The 17,055-nt window shown below is 36.5% G+C and overlaps 3 protein-coding genes across 3 annotated transcripts; 2 read left to right on the top strand and 1 right to left on the bottom strand.

Moving 5' to 3' along the window:
- The first annotated feature begins 3,503 nt into the window (after nt 1–3,503).
- On the top strand, nt 3,504–5,723 carry LOC103928756 (rho GDP-dissociation inhibitor 1). The gene is made up of 5 exons (XM_009337835.3): nt 3,504–3,941; nt 4,373–4,436; nt 4,554–4,775; nt 5,031–5,155; nt 5,476–5,723. The coding sequence occupies exons 1-5, from the start codon at nt 3,519–3,521 to the stop codon at nt 5,542–5,544; spliced, it is 903 nt and encodes a 300-aa protein (XP_009336110.2). The 5' UTR covers nt 3,504–3,518; the 3' UTR covers nt 5,545–5,723.
- A 135-nt stretch (nt 5,724–5,858) lies between these two features.
- On the bottom strand, nt 5,859–11,102 carry LOC103928757 (phospholipid--sterol O-acyltransferase). Its single transcript, XM_048568059.1, is given in 16 exon segments — nt 5,859–6,364; nt 6,521–6,610; nt 6,694–6,778; nt 6,855–6,959; nt 7,064–7,232; nt 7,402–7,473; nt 7,548–7,599; nt 7,930–8,024; nt 8,383–8,482; nt 8,986–9,326; nt 9,328–9,459; nt 9,816–9,892; nt 9,992–10,161; nt 10,341–10,485; nt 10,568–10,703; nt 10,794–11,102. Coding segments are annotated over 15 exon segments (1,989 nt in total). The 5' UTR covers nt 11,022–11,102; the 3' UTR covers nt 5,859–6,364; nt 6,521–6,528.
- Nucleotides 11,103–11,427: 325 nt separating this feature from the next.
- LOC103928789 (exocyst complex component EXO84B-like) lies at nt 11,428–16,681 on the top strand. Its single transcript, XM_048563945.1, is given in 8 exon segments — nt 11,428–11,950; nt 12,059–12,156; nt 13,172–14,231; nt 14,331–14,825; nt 15,028–15,123; nt 15,125–15,214; nt 15,345–15,469; nt 15,604–16,681. Coding segments are annotated over 8 exon segments (3,021 nt in total). The 5' UTR covers nt 11,428–11,800; the 3' UTR covers nt 16,511–16,681.
- Nucleotides 16,682–17,055: the final 374 nt, after the last annotated feature.

Raw genomic sequence — 17,055 nt, 5'->3', positions numbered from 1 at the left:
ATTTTTTTCGTTATTAAAATAAGACATATCAACTATATCTTTTATTCTGATTAGAACACGTAAATTAATATACTACATCACTTGTATTGCTCATAACCTCAATACTTTATTCCGACGTTAAATGGTTTTAACCTTAATTATTGGGAAGGCATGCAAAATTACTAATATAATGTCATAAATTAGTTCAAAAGGTTTTTCAACTCAGGGTGGCTTGTACATTTTGTCATCCATCCCACATACGGCTGCCAAGTGTATTGTGTATTTGGCTACAAATCATCAGTAAATAGTCTTAGAAAACGTATTAAAATTGTTATCTTTGAGTTTAATCTTCTTGACCACACATCATGGTATGTAGCTAAAGATATTAAATTAGGTATTTAACTACTGCCTTATCGATATATATCATGTATTTATTTGGCAACTTAAGTAGGATGGTTGACAATTGTGGTTTAGGAATGGTTTAACTTAATCCATACATTCATTGCGAATCATTTCTGAGCATAAAATCTTTCAAAATAGTTAGGCCAACAAATGTTTGCTTATTGTTAACGGACACTCCAACTGCTATGTTCTATAATTTGTAACCCAAAAGGTCAAATATATATGCTTGTTCATTAATTATTTTGTGGTTCAAAACTTGATTCATCACTCAAAATTTGTGAGCATTAAAGAATTAGGTCGTCTTTAAATTTTTATGGTAATTAAAAATACGAAAATATATTACTTGTTGTAGTATTTTTCTCTACTTGTAACTGGTAGGTCTTAAGCTTAATTCTCATACATAGTCATAATGAGTTCACTAAAATGACTTTGTACATTGTATGCTTAGCCCAAACTCCCTACACCTTAGTTTTTTATTTTATTTTGTTTTAAGAGGAGGGGAGGGTTCAAAACCATTACAATAATTCAGGAAAGGAAGAGTTTCAAATCCATGACGTATGAGTAGAAGCCCAATACCTTATCTACTAAGATATTGGACTACAAGCAAAATCCCTACACCTTAGTATAAATATTGTATAAGAAAAATACACCATGCAATATATTATGCGTGTATTGACAACACACAATCAATTTATTGATAAATATCATTGCATATTGACAAATATCGTTGCATAAACATTACTGTATAAGAAAAACACACATGACACACAAATACTATCGACAACACAGAATCATATTGATCTGTATCAACAAATAAACAATTCACTTCCAAATAAAATCTCGATACTAATATTACAATTAAGATCAATATATAAATTTTAATTAATTTTTTTGGTATTAGTTTTCCATCCTCTTTCACTTATATAAGTTTATCTTATTTGATTTTATTTTGTAACCGTGATATGCATATGTAAATACAAAAGGAGAACGAACAACACAAAGTAAAAAACTAATTCATGTATACTTTTTTCTCGCATTACACAACTTTGTTTATCTTTGACATTTAAATGAAATTAAATATAAAAAAACGGAAGCCGATGATAAACAATAGTGTACTGTGTACAAAAGAAGTGTGAAAACCATTTTCCAAAGCAAACAAGGTTAGAAGTCGGGTTGGTAGCTAAATCCTTCTAAAAAGATATCAAAGCCCCAATTGCCTGATCCTGTTCGGTATTGCAACCCATCTCAGATCCCTCCTCATTTGTTTTTGGGTATAGTATTGGAGTGATTCTCGGTACATCAAATTTTGTCTTTAATTAGACAACCTTTTTTCTTCTTCGGAAACTCAATTTACTTTCACACATTTCTTTAGACACTCAAAAAAATTTACTAAACTTCTAAGAAGACTCGATTTGAAATTTGTTTCTTTATTTGATTCCTTTAAAAAAATGTCAATTTGATTGCAGAGCATACCATCTGGATTTGATGTATTAATCCAACAAGGTTATCCAACATCATCACAAAGAATATGAACTTAAGAATCGAATAAGTAAATGTGAAAAACTTTACTTTGTTGTTTTCAGGATTGTCGCTATGTTTTTCATTGTGCTATTTGAGTACACTTTCAAAGAAGCATGACAAAGTGAATTAGATAAGCACGATAAAGTAAAATTCAACAGTCGTGAAATTCGTCAGTTGTTTGGTGATCACGTTGTCTAAAGAAAATAATTGTTTCCTTTAAGAAATCATTAAGCTCATTTTGGCAGTTTTATACACGAGTATAAGAGTCCGTTTACTTTAAAATAAAATTAATGGGTGTCTAGTCTAGGGACGAAACTTGAGTACCACTCATAGTAATGCCAAGTCATTTATTTCTTTGAAGCCCATTAAACCCAAATATATATATTTTTTATTTTTGGTATATGCCTAATCATTTTTCTTTTAAACTCGGTTTTGTAGCATTTTTACTTATTTAAACTTAGATGAGTTATAAATAGATATAACGGACTCGTTTGATATTGTTTCTTTAAAAAACATGTTTAGAAGCAGTTTTAGTAAAAACTCTTTTATTAACATCCTTTGTAGCAATATAATACATTGTTGTTTTAGTATAAAATAACCGATTTTAATGTGAAGCTTATTAGTTTTTTTAAGTATAAAATAATTGATCTTAATCTACACTACCTATTGATAAAATATTGTTTGTCAACCAAAACTCTAAGAAATTATCATTTTAATGCCCTCACCAAATTGAACTCAAGTAAAAAGTATGGGCAATTTAGTAATTATATGAACATAAATTTTGCTATTTTTTACAGCAAACTTACTGTGAGGTAAGTATAACATGTCGTGTTTAAAAACTAAAAATAAAATAAAATAAAAGCTATTCCCATGTTAGACGAAACCACTCATCCTTATTCCAATTTTCATAACTGATTTTTTTTTTTTTTATAATTTTATAAACTATTCCCACTTCATACTAAAAAACAAAATGAAATGAAATTGTTAACACACAAGGTGTGTGGGCATCTGCTAGTTTAAATTTATCAAAACACAACATAAATTATTGTGAAATAGAGTTATTGAAAGCACAAATCCTAACTAATGGAAAAAAGACATTTTAGCCGAACTGGTCTCTGAGATTGTTATAATTCCTCACTTTAATCTCAAAGATTTGAAATCGATAGAAGTGGTCCTGAGTTTGTCTGCTGTCAATCATTTTGGTTATTGCTTGAAAATTTATATTAAATAAAGACTAAAATGATAAAAATACCCTTAATTTAATAAACAATTGACCAAAATGATTTGACAATAATTGAGGGTGTTTTTATCATTTTCTCTTTATTACATAGATGATTGACAGCGGACAAACTTAAGGACCACTTTTATCTATCTTAACTTTCAGAGATCAAAATGAATAGTTATGTTGCTCTCAAAGATCAATTTAGCTAAAAAAGTAAAAAAAAAGGGGTAAATAGCGAATAGTGCCCTCACTCAGGTGGGTAAAATGGACTTTACGTGTTTAGGTTCATTACCGCATTGACGCCAAGGTTGTTTGTCCTATCCGAATTTATTGGGCAAATTAGTAATTAGACCTTGCAGTTAAGGACAATATTTACTACAGTATATCCGACATTATGCGTAATTATTGTCACCGTTTCAATCATAATCCCCTTCTTTTTTTTTTTTTTTTTTTTTTTTCTGTCACTGTTTATCATTTGACTATCTTTCCCTGTGTCTCAGTCTGGTTAGAGAGAGAGAGAGAGAGAGAGAGAGAGAGAAGAGAGAGGGAGAGAGAGAGAGAGAGAGAGATGGAGGGAGGGAAGAGGGGAGTTGAAGCAGGAGCATCATCGTCTGGTGGGTTTTCATCAGCTGGCGCTGTAAGTGATCAGGGAAGAGGAAGACAAGAAAAGCAGAAGGAAATGGCTGAAAAGCTGAGTGCTTTTTATGATGTTGGAGAAGAAGACGAGGAAGAAGATGATAAGAGTAATGGGGTTGTTGCTGATGGTTTTATTCCTGGACCTTTGGTTTCTCTCAAGGAACAGATTGAGAAGGACAAGGTACTCTCTTGATTTTTCTCTCTTTTGATTTTTTTTTTTTTTTACTTATATTTGGAATTTGAGTTTGTTTTAATCTTGCTTAATTAATGGGATTTTGATTTGATTGAATATGTGCAATGGGTTGTTTGGATTTATCTTGGAACCCAAAAGATGTGTGTTTGGTTTCTCAGAAAATGCAGGAAAAGAAAAGAAAAGGGTTCTTTTCTGGTCCCATTTTCTGATCCTTCTGAATGTGTGACACTGCCACTGCCCAAGCATTTGAATTTTTAATCTCAATTGTGTTCAGTTGCTTGATGCTAATGTGTCTTGCAACTGAAAAGTTACTTCTAGTTTTGTAATCCAATTAGATCAATTAGGTAGTTTGTGTGAAATGGAAAATCAAAGTGTTTGGAGTTTACCAATTCAATTTTGAAGCTACTTGTGCTTGACAGCATGATGAAAGCTTGAGGAGGTGGAAAGAGAAGCTGCTTGGTAGCTTGGAAGGCGATTTGAATGGTTTGTTTTCCGTGTTTTTTTTTTTTTTTTTTGTATTCGGTTCTTTATTCCTCCTCTACTTTGTTGTGGTTTTTGAATCTGTTGTCTTATTTTGCTAAGAGTTTTCCATTTCATTAGGCCAAATGGAACCTGAAGTCAAATTCCACTCCATCGGAATCATCTCTGAGGACTTTGGGGAAATCACTACTGCCTTGCCTGTCGTTGAAAATCAGATCGATCGTGTCCTGTTTACACTGCAAGAGGGATCTCAATATCGGCTTAAGATAACATTTAGTGTTCTGCACAACATTGTTTCTGGCCTTACTTACTCCAACACAGTGTGGAAAGGAGGACTCCAAGGTAGTTAATAGTGTTTTATCATCCTGTCTAGATGTTTTAAGCGCAATAGAGACGGTTGAAGGCTTATGAAAACTTTTGGCTAAACCTTAAAGGCAGTATTATAATTATACTACTGAAATATGTTAACATGTTAATGTAGAAGGAGGTAAGACTAGTAAAGTATAGAATGCTCTCATTTTAACCACCCGGGATTAGGTTTATGTTCTGTATGCTAACCGTTATACCAATTTTCTTTTTCGTTCTCTTATGCATCAGTCGATCAGAGCCAAGGAATGTTGGGTACGTTTGCTCCTAACAAAGAACTATATGTGCACACTTTGGAAGAGGAGACCACTCCATCTGGGTTGCTTGCAAGGGGCATTTATTCAGCAAAGCTTAAGGTGCGTGGCACTTAGTACAGATGTTTATTCTGCAAAGCGTATTTTCATGCAGCGAGCTTAATTTGAGATTGAAGTGTATACATAATAGGGTACCCCGTTCCTTCTTTTATATCTTGATTAACAATCAACAGCTTATTCATTCACATTTCGATCAGAAGGGGAAGATGCCTCTATTTCGAGATCTCCTAAGTTTGCAGTGGTGACATCCGTCGTAATATTGCTAGGGTTCTAGGAGTATATCCATGGCAACTTCCAAATTTACTTTTTGTGTGTACGCAAAATATGAATTGATGTTTCTTCTCGGTTTCAATTTTATGCAGTTCGAAGACGATGACAGGAGATGCCATATGGAACTTCAGTACACCTTCGAGATCAAGAAGGGCAGATAGCTGATTTTTTTTCGGAAGATCCAAGATCCTTAGATTTATTTCTTCCTCCATGAACCACACATCTTTGTTGTATAAGCTTTTCCTTGTAGGGCTGATTGATACAAATGTAAAATTGAATTCACATTCTGTTTCCGTTGGCTTTCCATTGCTGTTTGAACCCATCTTTGTTCTTCCCCGGATATCATGAAAGTGTCGTCGGAAATAGTGTCGAAGTTAAACGAAAAACGGCATTTGAGAATCTGTTTTCTTCACTTGAGTTGTTCTCAACTCAGCAGATGTTCAACAAGGATTTCTCACTTATATGGATTCAAAGATACATAAGATGATTTATTCGTAACAAGTTCGTTAATCTACAATCAATCGTCACTCCTCAAGAACATTTTCGACTCGTACATACAAAATCTACAAGAAAAACATCGTATTCTGTAAATGTGACAGTTTAATGCCTATTTCAGTTGGATCTCGAATATCAACAGACTCTAGTTCGATACATCTTTATCTTTGCGTCGTTCAGTAGTTCCTTTAAGAGCTATACTAATCAAGTAAACAAGGTACACTACAGTGCGACACTGTTTGGGAGGGCTGAGCGGCAAGCAAATCAGATACAGCAGTGCTGTCCTCCAGCTGCAAAAATCGACTGCAGACAAAGCTGAGGCGTCGAGTAAGGTTTCTACCAACAAAATCATCAAGCATTTTGAAGATCTGGGATGCAGTCTCGACTTTTTGCTTGATACAAAAGGGAATTGCTCAACCGTTAATGGTATGTGCCTCCAGTTCTCAAAAATATCTGCAAGGGACCTGAATGGTTCCGTGCTAGTACCTGAAGAGACAAACCCGAAATATCACCAGAACAGCATGGATCATAGTAGACAATTCATTCTAACAGTAGGATAACGATGATATTGTTGTATATTCCGATTTATGCAGAACTGGTGGAACTAAAATTTTAGTAAGAAGATAATGAAGAAAGAGAGACCGTCTAATCTACAAATAATGCAAAAGAAGATCCGCTGAAGAATTCTTCAACCTACAGCTCTGTCCTAAATGAACATCTCCGAATAGGTATCTGCATCATCAAGCTTGAAAATTAAGGGGTGAAAAGGAAAACTTAAAACTTTTGGGAAAGACATTATTTTTAGAACAACAAACCTATATTCGCAGTGTTCTGCCCATGCACATCGAGCTTTTCCATAATCCCAATAACAGTCCTCATCCCTCAGAGGTCCACGCTTGGCTGTTTGCAGAATTTATATGTCATGTCGGCCAAAAGGAGGAGGAGATAGAAGACGAAGAAGAGAAGAAAAATTCACCTTTAGTAACAAATTTTGATTTCGCATCGGGATGGATATCGTGCCACATTTCAAGCCACAACTCTCTCATTACAACTGGGGATCTAACAATGTTCCTATGATTCGCTACATTAAGATGGTGTTACCAAAGATGGTAAATTAAACAAGATCTCTTATTTATGTGCAACAAATAATTATAGGATAACTACAAGAGAGTGGAAAATGGAAACCTTTGTCTATCTCCCAGACTGCCGTCCTTTTTCCTGGTATACTTTCAGAATCTTCATAGAAAGTTATGTACTTGACCCTTGGCAACCTTGTCATGTTGGGCAGTATATCTTCTTCATGATGATGTTCCATGTTCAACTCCACTTGCACATCAGAACCATCATGCTCCGACTACAACATTGAGAACACGAATAATCAAAACTCACATCAAGGGCACTTTTGCCGGTGAAGAAGCACATCAAACATACTGATGAAGATTCTCATTTTCGTTTATTAAACAAATGAAATGAGTCACTTCAGACAAACTCATACACTATGTACTCAAAGGAGACACAAATACCTGAGGCGCCCTAGTTATGTTGACTTTTGGTCCAAGCCAATTCTTGCAATAAGAAAGAGAATGGTATGGGACCTGTTAAATAATGTGTTAATGAAGCAGGAGAATCGAACTTGAACCATGCTTGCATGAAATAATTTTTAACTCACAGTCTCATCCCCGCTTGAAGCTCCTGCATTTCCATCAACAAGATTTCCTGACCTACAAGAATATAATGGAATTATCAACTGTAGAGTTTCCAAAATGGACTGTAACACTCTGAACATATGCCAATTTTCAAAACGTCATTTGTACAACAATTAGGTAATTGATATATACAGAAATGATAATATGTTGATATCTATCTGCTTTGCTTACACGATAAAGTCAACACCTAGCGATGTTTTACCCCATAGACCCATACAGAAGGAGAAAGAGACCTACCAGTTAAGTACATATCACATTTGATAATGCATTTGCAGTAAATGTATTCAAGTGACATACATGCACCAGGTATACTTGTGTAGTACGGAAAGTAAGGAGGAAACTTACCTTGAGAACAAGGAACCTTCAAGCTCATAAATCACATCGGTAATGATCCAATTATCAGGGTAGGGCTTGCCACTTGGTGCAAAATAGTAACCAACCTGTTCCATGCCAAGACACCAAAACTATCATTCACCAGCACCAAAAAATCCCTAGTCATAAGAAAAACATATCTTAGGATGAATAGAATCTAGCAGCTTTTATTTGTTGCTAAAACTTATTGACAAGTGAATCTGAAGAATAGCAGCAAGTGCATCTTATAAGCAAATATGACTTGGTAATAATAAAATATAATTATTTCAAGCATGGAAAATACTATGAAAGAAAGCAGACAAAAATTATATTTCCAAATTCACTACTCTGGTAGAAAACCCGCAAAAAACAAACAAACAAGAACACCAATCATGTGAAGTTGCTTCAGTTATGATAAAAAGAAATATATCATTCGCTACCATGTACCTCAGTTTTCAAGTCTGTTCCGTAGATACAAAATATATTTTTTAGAGGTGGCCTGTCCCATGGTGAAAGCGGATTTAAAACTGGATCATCATGATATAACCTGAAATAAACAATCCAGTTGAAAAGCTGAGACAGACATCAACATCATATAGCTTGAAAAAGGTCAAAACATATTTATTTATTTAAAAAAAAAAAATTAGAAGCAGAATGTCAAGTGACCACATGCATAGCACAGAACCTTTCTGTTTAAGATCATTTATCCATATAAAACCTGGGAACAACAGTCAAGATAGCTTAATCTAATGTCCACCGGTAATAAATATACAATGAAAAAGAACGACACGTTGTATGGGAAAAAGGATCCTTTGCCACTGGCATTTAATGGTGTTGCTTACCCTAGGTAATGGAACACTAACCTAACTAATCGATGAAAGTATAACAACTATTGAAGAAAGCTTGAAGTTCATGCCACTACTAGAAGTTGTAAAGGACTAAGTTTCGGCCTAGCAGCATGGACAAGAAAAGTTGTCACATAAAGGCACCAATGCAGAAAAACAAGTGAGCGAAATGATACTTCATTATGATTCATATCAAAATACTCACTTTTTTAATTGATGCAAAACCCTCTTCATGTCCGGATCATAATCCTCTATTGCTTTGAAAAAGGTCCCATCCGATATTTCACAACCAGAGAAAGACAATTGGGTAGGAAGTCCACATTCTATGCTAGACAAGTTGCCCTCAGCTACTTCTGTAACTGATGGATACGCTCCAAATCCTGTCAATATAAGATGCAAAGAGAACCTATGAAAAACAACATCGCAACCAAAAAAGTGCATCATGATCGAAATTTTACCAGGAATTGAGGGAATTTCAATATTAATAATATTTGTTGGCCACCCAGAGAAGTTAAAGTGAAATTCCCTCTCATCACAGATGATAATTATGATGACTACTCTTGTCCTTGACATCCACAGAGAAATGTTTCCAGCATGTATTATCTGCCCTACAATACTTTGAAAATGGCAACATCCATAACGTGGAAGCAAAAGAATTGACCATCAACCGAGATGTCCCCTGATAATGGAAACACATATAATATGAACCATGTTACAACATGAATTTACATCTAAAAGATTATCATGAATATCCACTATTTCAAGACAAGATATTTAGGCATGAAAGTGATTTTAAGTTTTAACTGATTGTCGTATGCATTTATTTTCTTGAGTTTACAGAGCATGATCAAGACAATATAAATTTAGGAATTCTACCAGTATTTACGTATCTGAAGTGTAATGACTTAAAAGACAAAACGATTGGTTTGTTCTATTTTTTCATAAGCCATTAACAAATACTTAAACAAAACGTAAAACAAAAGCTACAATTGCATCTTGGAGGAGTACGGAAAAGAACAATAAACAAACTATCACCTCAGAAATTGGAAGGCCAAATGTTAATCCAGAAAGTGTTCCTTTGACTGCCTCGACTGTACCAAGAAGTGGAGCTCCTTGAACCAAGTCAACAAAACAAACTAGATAAATACCACACACGATTCTAAGCAACAAAACTTTCAAGGTAAACAGATTTTGATGTAATCCAACTGTACCAACGGCAAAATAGGCATGAATGTGCTGATCCAGCCATTGGATATAATGTTTTGGTGCAATTTCCAGCTTCAACCACTCCAAAAAGTAGCGAAAGACATGATTCCCTAGTGAATGGGCAAACACTAACGAGGGCCCTCCTCGAAGTTTCAGCGCCGTTTCAAATGTTAATCTGCATTTTTTTTTCACATGATGGAAAGTCCAAGCATAATTAACATGTTAGCATATGAACATCATTTGACACTAACACTTCTAGTTATTGTATCAACATGGTAGTAACGAAACAATGAATTCGTGAATAACAGAAAATAATTAGCAACAACAGCATGAAAAGCAGATAAAAATACAAACTTTAGCTTGTGAAAGTAAAGGTCTCGTTCCTCGAGTTTAGATGGTGACAGCCTCCAGTCATACGGCACAGCAATAATTGCATTCGCCTCGATTCCGAATTCAACACACCATTTCAGCCATTCTTTCCACACCGAAGAAAGAGGACCTGTTTCAATTACGAAAAGAAAGGCAAAAACTTGAAAATATGATTCAGAAACACATGAAGTTCAGAGAAATGCAAATGTTACCCGTTATGTAGCCAGGATCGAGCTCCGTGATCGCCGAAAGGCCACTATCGGGCCGGGACTTGCATTCCGGGTGATCCGTTTGGTTGTAAGGGTCAAGAAGCATGCATTTCAGCCAGCAGTTCACGGCGGAGAGCATCTGCAACGCACAAAATCATCAGAAATTTGAAAAATCGGAGCTTTTCGGATAATTGAAAGCAGAGAGAGAGAGAGAGAGAGAGAGACGGACTCTGGTGCTGTCGAGCCAGACCAAATCGAGAGGGTTGAAATCGAGAGGAGAGTAAGGGCAGTCGAGGATCGACCACGCGCGGAGCTGCGTGGAGGCCAAGCCAGGGATTATGATGCCGGAGAGTTTGGAGTAGTCGCCGGTCCAGTCCCCTCCGACGCCATTGAAGAGATGAGGAAGAAGGAGGAGGAGAAACGCCGTGACGTGGTGGTTGTACGACGGTGATCGCATTGCTGCTTGACCCGTTTGGAAAGAGGGAATTGCAACTCCCTGTAGTCTTATGGCCCCGTTGGATTTGGGTAGTTGGGAGTTGGAAAGACTCTTTATTTTTTTTTTGGAAAAAGTTGGAAAGACTCTTTGGCTATTGGCCCCAAGTCCCTTTCTATTTGACTTCCCAAACGACGTCGGCCTTTGCGAACAACTTGTATGGCTACGGATTCATTGTCACATACTCTCAGTGATGTCTCGCACCAGTCTGAAAAGAATTACAGCAAGTGATTCAGTGGTAAGAACACAGATTGCGGTTTTCCAACCAACAAAAAAATGTGTAAGGTTCTGAGTTCGATGTTTCAAGCTATTGAGATTGTTTGACCTTAGCCACGAGCAAGATGAAATTCTCTATACTCTTTCCAGACCAAAAAAGATAGATAATTATAATTTACCATAATTTGTCATTCTTTTAGAAAAAGAAAAAAAAAACCTAACATGTTTGTACATAATTAGTAAAGAACGTCATGTGACAGTATGTAAATCGTCACCTAAACATTCCCATAAACAAAATGCTTGCTACACAAGCAGAAGGCTGGCAATGGAACTGAAAAGTACGAAACGAAGTCGTTTCAGCATATGAACGAAGAAACCAAAGCGCGCGCGCCAACAGAAGTAGGAAACGACAAGAGAGAGTCCAAGGGCAAAGGCTGGATTTTTGAGCAGCTTCCAATGGCTGCTGCTTCCTTTATATCCTCCATTGGAGAATACGGGGCCGTTTGGGTGATGGGAAGCCAGTTTCAATGGAATCTTCTTCCACTTCTTCCAGATTCCGATTCCGGGACCTGTCGGAGATGGAGAACTCCACGCAGTCCGACACCGCCTCTGACTTGTCCTCCGTGTCCAGCGACGGAGACGACGACGAGTCCGACCTTCAATCCATGACTGGAAAGGTCAGTTCTTTCTGTTCGTTTAATTGATTTAGTTGATTACTTTCTGTTTGGTTTCCGAGAAAATGTGAGGAAAAAGGTTCATTTAATATAATATGCTGTTGATTATAGGGAATTAAGCATCTGTGTTCAGAACTCCTGGAGCTAAAGGCTGCATCCGGCGAAGAATTTCACAAACACATCTTTTCGAATTATTCGGCCTTCGTTAGGTATAAACTTTTGTGGAGAAATTTTTGAGTTTGGCAGTCACGTGTTACCAATTCATGTGTTATAAGTTAATGAATTGGAAATAGTACGTGACAGTACGACAGTCACTCTTAAAAAAGTCTAGGTATACATGTTTTCTAATTATTCAGCAGAGTATAAATTATGTATTTTAGAGAAAGTTTTGAGTATAAAGGTTACATCGTCACACAATGTTATCAATCTATGTGATATAAATTTATAAGACCATCTCCAACCTTTGGGCTAAAAGCCAAATTTTTTAGCCCGGAAAATTTAGCTTTTAGCCCAGAAATAGCTTTTCTGCTTTAACCCTTTTGGTCTAAAATTTTAGTCCGGGATTATTAAAGAATGAACTTAAGCTAATTTTTTTTCTTAAATTAACTTTAAAAAAAAATTATGTAGACTATCGTAAATTAATTTTCTGAACATTTTAATCTAAAAATATTTAAATTCCGATAAATATTGAAAAATCACTAAATCGATACATGAAACACTATGGAAGAATATGAAAATCATGATAGAGATGTACAAACACAAAATACATAAAACACAAAAGACACACATAACACATGTGAACCACATACAAAACACATGCAAAGCACGTACACATGTGAAGGACATACAAAACACATGATAGAGATGAAGCACACACAGAACACAAGTGAAACACGACACACACGCGAAACACATATAAAATACATACAAAACAAGCCTTCAACTTTCACCAAACTTTCAACTTTCACTAATCGTTCAACTTTCACCAAACTTACAACTTTCACCAATCGTTCAACTTTCATCAATTGACGGCAATGTACTCATATCATAACCTGTGGATTGGTAGCACTAGGTGGCGGTGTGACAATTCTATTGAAAATTCTCCTTTTTATTGTTACTTATATGCAGTTTTTCTTAAGTTTGAAGTCAATTCCAATAGTGAATTGAGGTGAATATTTGTCAGCAAAAATAAGTGGGAATGTGTTTTATTTTTCATTTTTGTAGAATATTTGAAGAAGTAGGGCTTGTGGAAAATGAGTTGAAGCAACTGAAGAACCATGTAGTGACCCAAAAGAGGCTTGTAAGTGAACTTGCAGATGGCATATATTTGAAGCTTTTATCAAAGGAGACTATAGACTTGGTAATTGAAGAACCCGAATATTCGGAATTTTCAGAACCAGTTACCATCACCAACTTGGGGGATCATGCAAATGATGTTTTAGCAACCTTGGACACTCTCTTGTCTGAAAACAGAATCGATGAAGCATTGACCATCCTCGAATTGGAGGACGAGAATTTCCAGAGGTTGCAGTTTGAGGAAGGTCGCCCGGTGGATGAGCTGAGGTTGTTTAGTACTGAAATTTCCGAGAGGAAGGCTTTGGTTACAATGCAGTTGACAGTGGTGGCTGAAAATCCAAGAACAGCTGCGCCGGAACTTCAGAAAGCGCTGGTGGGGCTCTGCAGACTGGGTGACAGCCATCTCGCAACACAATTGTTGATCAAGTATTACCGTTCGCGCATTGCGTCTGGGACACTCAATTTGCAGGCTTCGAAATCGTTTTTGAATAGGGTTTATATCAGGGAGCTTTCAAAGTTTGTGTTCTCTATGATTTCTCAAGCAGCAAGAAGTTTTGTGATGTTATATGGGGAGACGTCTTCTTATGCATCAGAACTTATCCAGTGGGCTCGTAGAGAAACAAAATTGTTTGGTGCTTGTTTCGACAAGTATGTGAAATCCATATCAGAAATAAGTGGTGGATTGTCCACAGCAGTAGAAGCTGTGCAGTTTGCAATGTCTTTTTGCTCTTTGTTGGAAAATCAGAGATTAGTGTTGCGGCCGTACTTGATCAAGTACATTCGCCCTTGTATCGAAGAGGTTCTGCGTAAACACCTAGACCATTTTAAGAAAGTCGTCGATATCTTTACAGCAACTGATGCTTGGGTTTTGGGAAGATATCTTGTATCTGGAATCATGAATGAAGGGTGCTCTTCCATGGTTGTTGGCCAACAACCAGAATATTGCTTGCTCACAAACAGCGGCAGGAAGTTTGTAACGCTGCTGCAGGTATCATTTTTTCTTTGAATTGATTTTCGACAAAATCCCAGCAAAGTTTAGCTTTCTTGTATGATGTTTTTCTCACTCAACTTTTTCTTTCCCTTCCAGTCTATCACTTTAGATGTCGCCCCATTAGTTTCCCTTCAAATTGAAGGATCAATCGTTAGCGGACTTATGAATCTCTTCAAAAAGTATGTAGACATCCTTGAGATAGCCATCAACTGCAAGGTGACCGTTACAGAAAAAAGTAATCCAAGAATATTCTTGGCCGAGTCAGTGCAGCAACAGGTTTCAGTACTAGCCAATCTGTCATCGCTCGAGCAACTCTTCACCAACATGGTTAGAAGTATCTTCAAGGGTGTCAGTGACATCAACTCTGAGTTAATGAAAACCCTTCCAAATGGTTATCCAGCGAAGGAACTTGACAGTTGTATCTCATTGATTCAGGAGGCTTCTGGTCGTCTCAGAGATCTTTATTGTGAGCAATTTATATGTAAAATTATGTCCCTAAGAAAGAGTGACAACCTTACTCCCGAAAATTGCATTGACGACCAGGGTGAGTCTTGTGTGTTCCAGGGAGTGATGCCCTCTCTTGCCTTTCAGGTGACTTTGCGAATCAGATAATTGTGCTGATTTTGTTTTCATTTAAATAACTTGAAGAGTGGTGTCACTATTCATTCACTGTTTCAGCAATTTTCTTTTGATTTCCCCCAGAGTTACTAACTCCTATTGGTACAAAACTTCTTGTTTGTGAACTAGATTATACGATGCTTATACGCCTTCGATTCTGATGTCTCATTATCAGGTACTGTTTTTAGAACTTCGGAAACTGGAAAAGCTGTCCGAAGACAATGTCTTTGAAATTGATTGGTTAATGGAGCTACTAAGGGAGCTCATAGAGGACCGCATTTGCTTGGATTCCAGACAACAAAGAGATCTGGGATACCGATAGCGAGAATATGATGGAAGAGCATCCTTTCAACTCAAAGCAGGTCTCTTGTTCCATTTTGCTTTGCTTTCCCTTATGCTTCGAGAAGTGCTATCAACCACGTGTACTAGTCCATTTTATCATCATCCTTGTTCATTCAATTTATTTCCCTTTGTTTATATTTCATGGAGCAGTTTGTTTTGGACGTGCAATTTCTGGTGGAAATCTCAGCGTATGGAGGATACTTCTCCAACAACCCTTTGTTTCTCATAAATCTCATGAAATCAGCCTTGCTTTCAGCTGGACTAGATCCAAAAAGGTATTGCTTGTGGTCATCTTTTTCACATGTGCTAACTGCAAAAATCATCATTTAGTGTGCAGTCTGCAGCCATTCTAGAAAAGAATGCATTTTGGTTGATTTCTTAAAACAGTTTCATGACTCCTTTCGCGTAGAGATGTCAGCGAGGATGTATGGGCTATAGAGTCTGCTGCCGAAGCAATCCAAAAGCTACTGGAGATTGAGAATTCAGAGTCACGTATGGACCAAGAGCCTCTTTCTGAACTAGAATCAGGGGAGGAGGAACCATGCAAGTTCGCCGCTGAATCTTTCCAGGATGATCGTAGTTCTTCAGAGAAGGATGCAGTAGTCACAGATGATTCAGAAGGCGTCTCCAATGCAGAATCGGAACCATTGAATGCAGAAGAACCATGCATGGAGAAGTTCAAGATTTCTACCGACTCTGTTCAGGATGATGCTTGTTCTTCAAATGAGAATGTAGTAGCCACATATGGTTCGGAAGGTGCCCTTAACGCTGAATCAGAACCATTGGATACAGAACCATCTGCGGACCAATCCAAGAATCCGGCTGAGTCTTTTGCGGAAAATGTTATAAGCTCTTTAGAAGATTATGCAGAGCCGGAGGAGGACAAGGTAGCCACATATGATCCTGGATGTATGGAGAAGTCCGAAAATGCATCTGAATCTTTTCGGGAAGATGTTACAAGTTCTTTGGATGCTTCTGTGCAACCGGAAGTTGCCATTAATTCTGAAACACAATCGTTTGCTGAACCATGCACTGTTGAATCACAGCGCGTAACTGAGTCTTTCGAGGATGATGCTTTAATTCCTTCAGAGGATTGTGTGGTAGCCATGGACAAAGCTGAAGCTGCCTCTAGTGCAGAAACAACACCATTGATTAAAGAACCATGTCCTCAAACTACGGTCTTCGAAAAAGCGTCTGACAATGTAGTTGATACATTACAGATCATTGAAGAAACTAATGAACCATCTGCACAGTTGGCTGCGACGGACATCTATGAGGCCGTGGAGAAAGAACGTTCCGGCGGAGGAAGGGAATGACAGTCAATGTGATGAACAGGCTATAAGAAAATAAAACAAATGACAGAAGCTTTTTTATTTATTTATGTATTGCATCAACAAATTGTGACAATGTTCAACCTAATTTGCTTTAGGATCAGATGAAATTTGTGTGTTTATATTCAAGGAATTAACAATAAATATTAATCACAATCTTTACATTTTAAAGACACAAATTTCATAGAATAAAATAGCTTGTAAGTAAAAAGTTTTATGTTCAAATATCGTAGATGATAAAATTGGATACTATTTTATTCTTCCACCTCTAGTGTAAATATTAATGTATTAAGAAAAAGCGTTTTGAAAAATAAATTTCTAATAGAATAATACTTTACTCTTTACATGTAAGAAGTCATTTTCTTTTTAATGATGTCGTGACAATGATTCTACTGTACAAATGTTATAATCATAAGAGTTTATTGTCCTTATTAGTATTAGGGTAATGTCTGTTTTACTACTATCAAGTATCTCGAAAAGCACACTTTACTACATTTTTTTTCTTATGTATCACCTTTATATCTAAAGTT

This window comes from the organism of the source record quoted next, unplaced genomic scaffold (assembly GCF_019419815.1).
Source record: "Pyrus x bretschneideri cultivar Hongxiangsu unplaced genomic scaffold, Pyrus_bretschneideri_v1 Contig10, whole genome shotgun sequence".
NCBI classification, from domain to species: domain Eukaryota; kingdom Viridiplantae; phylum Streptophyta; class Magnoliopsida; order Rosales; family Rosaceae; genus Pyrus; species Pyrus x bretschneideri.
The sequence above is the reverse complement of the archived record's forward strand: the minus strand, read 5'-3'. Positions and strand labels throughout refer to the sequence as shown.

Bases quoted from the DNA above. Each gene is read 5' to 3' on its own strand.
- LOC103928756 (XM_009337835.3), top strand. From the start codon at position 3,519: ATGCGTAATTATTGTCACCGTTTCAATCATAATCCCCTTCTTTTTTTT. The intron at 4,437-4,553 runs GTTTGTTTTCCG...CCATTTCATTAG, and splicing joins CTTGGAAGGCGATTTGAATG to GCCAAATGGAACCTGAAGTC. The intron at 5,156-5,475 runs GTGCGTGGCACT...AATTTTATGCAG, and splicing joins TTTATTCAGCAAAGCTTAAG to TTCGAAGACGATGACAGGAG.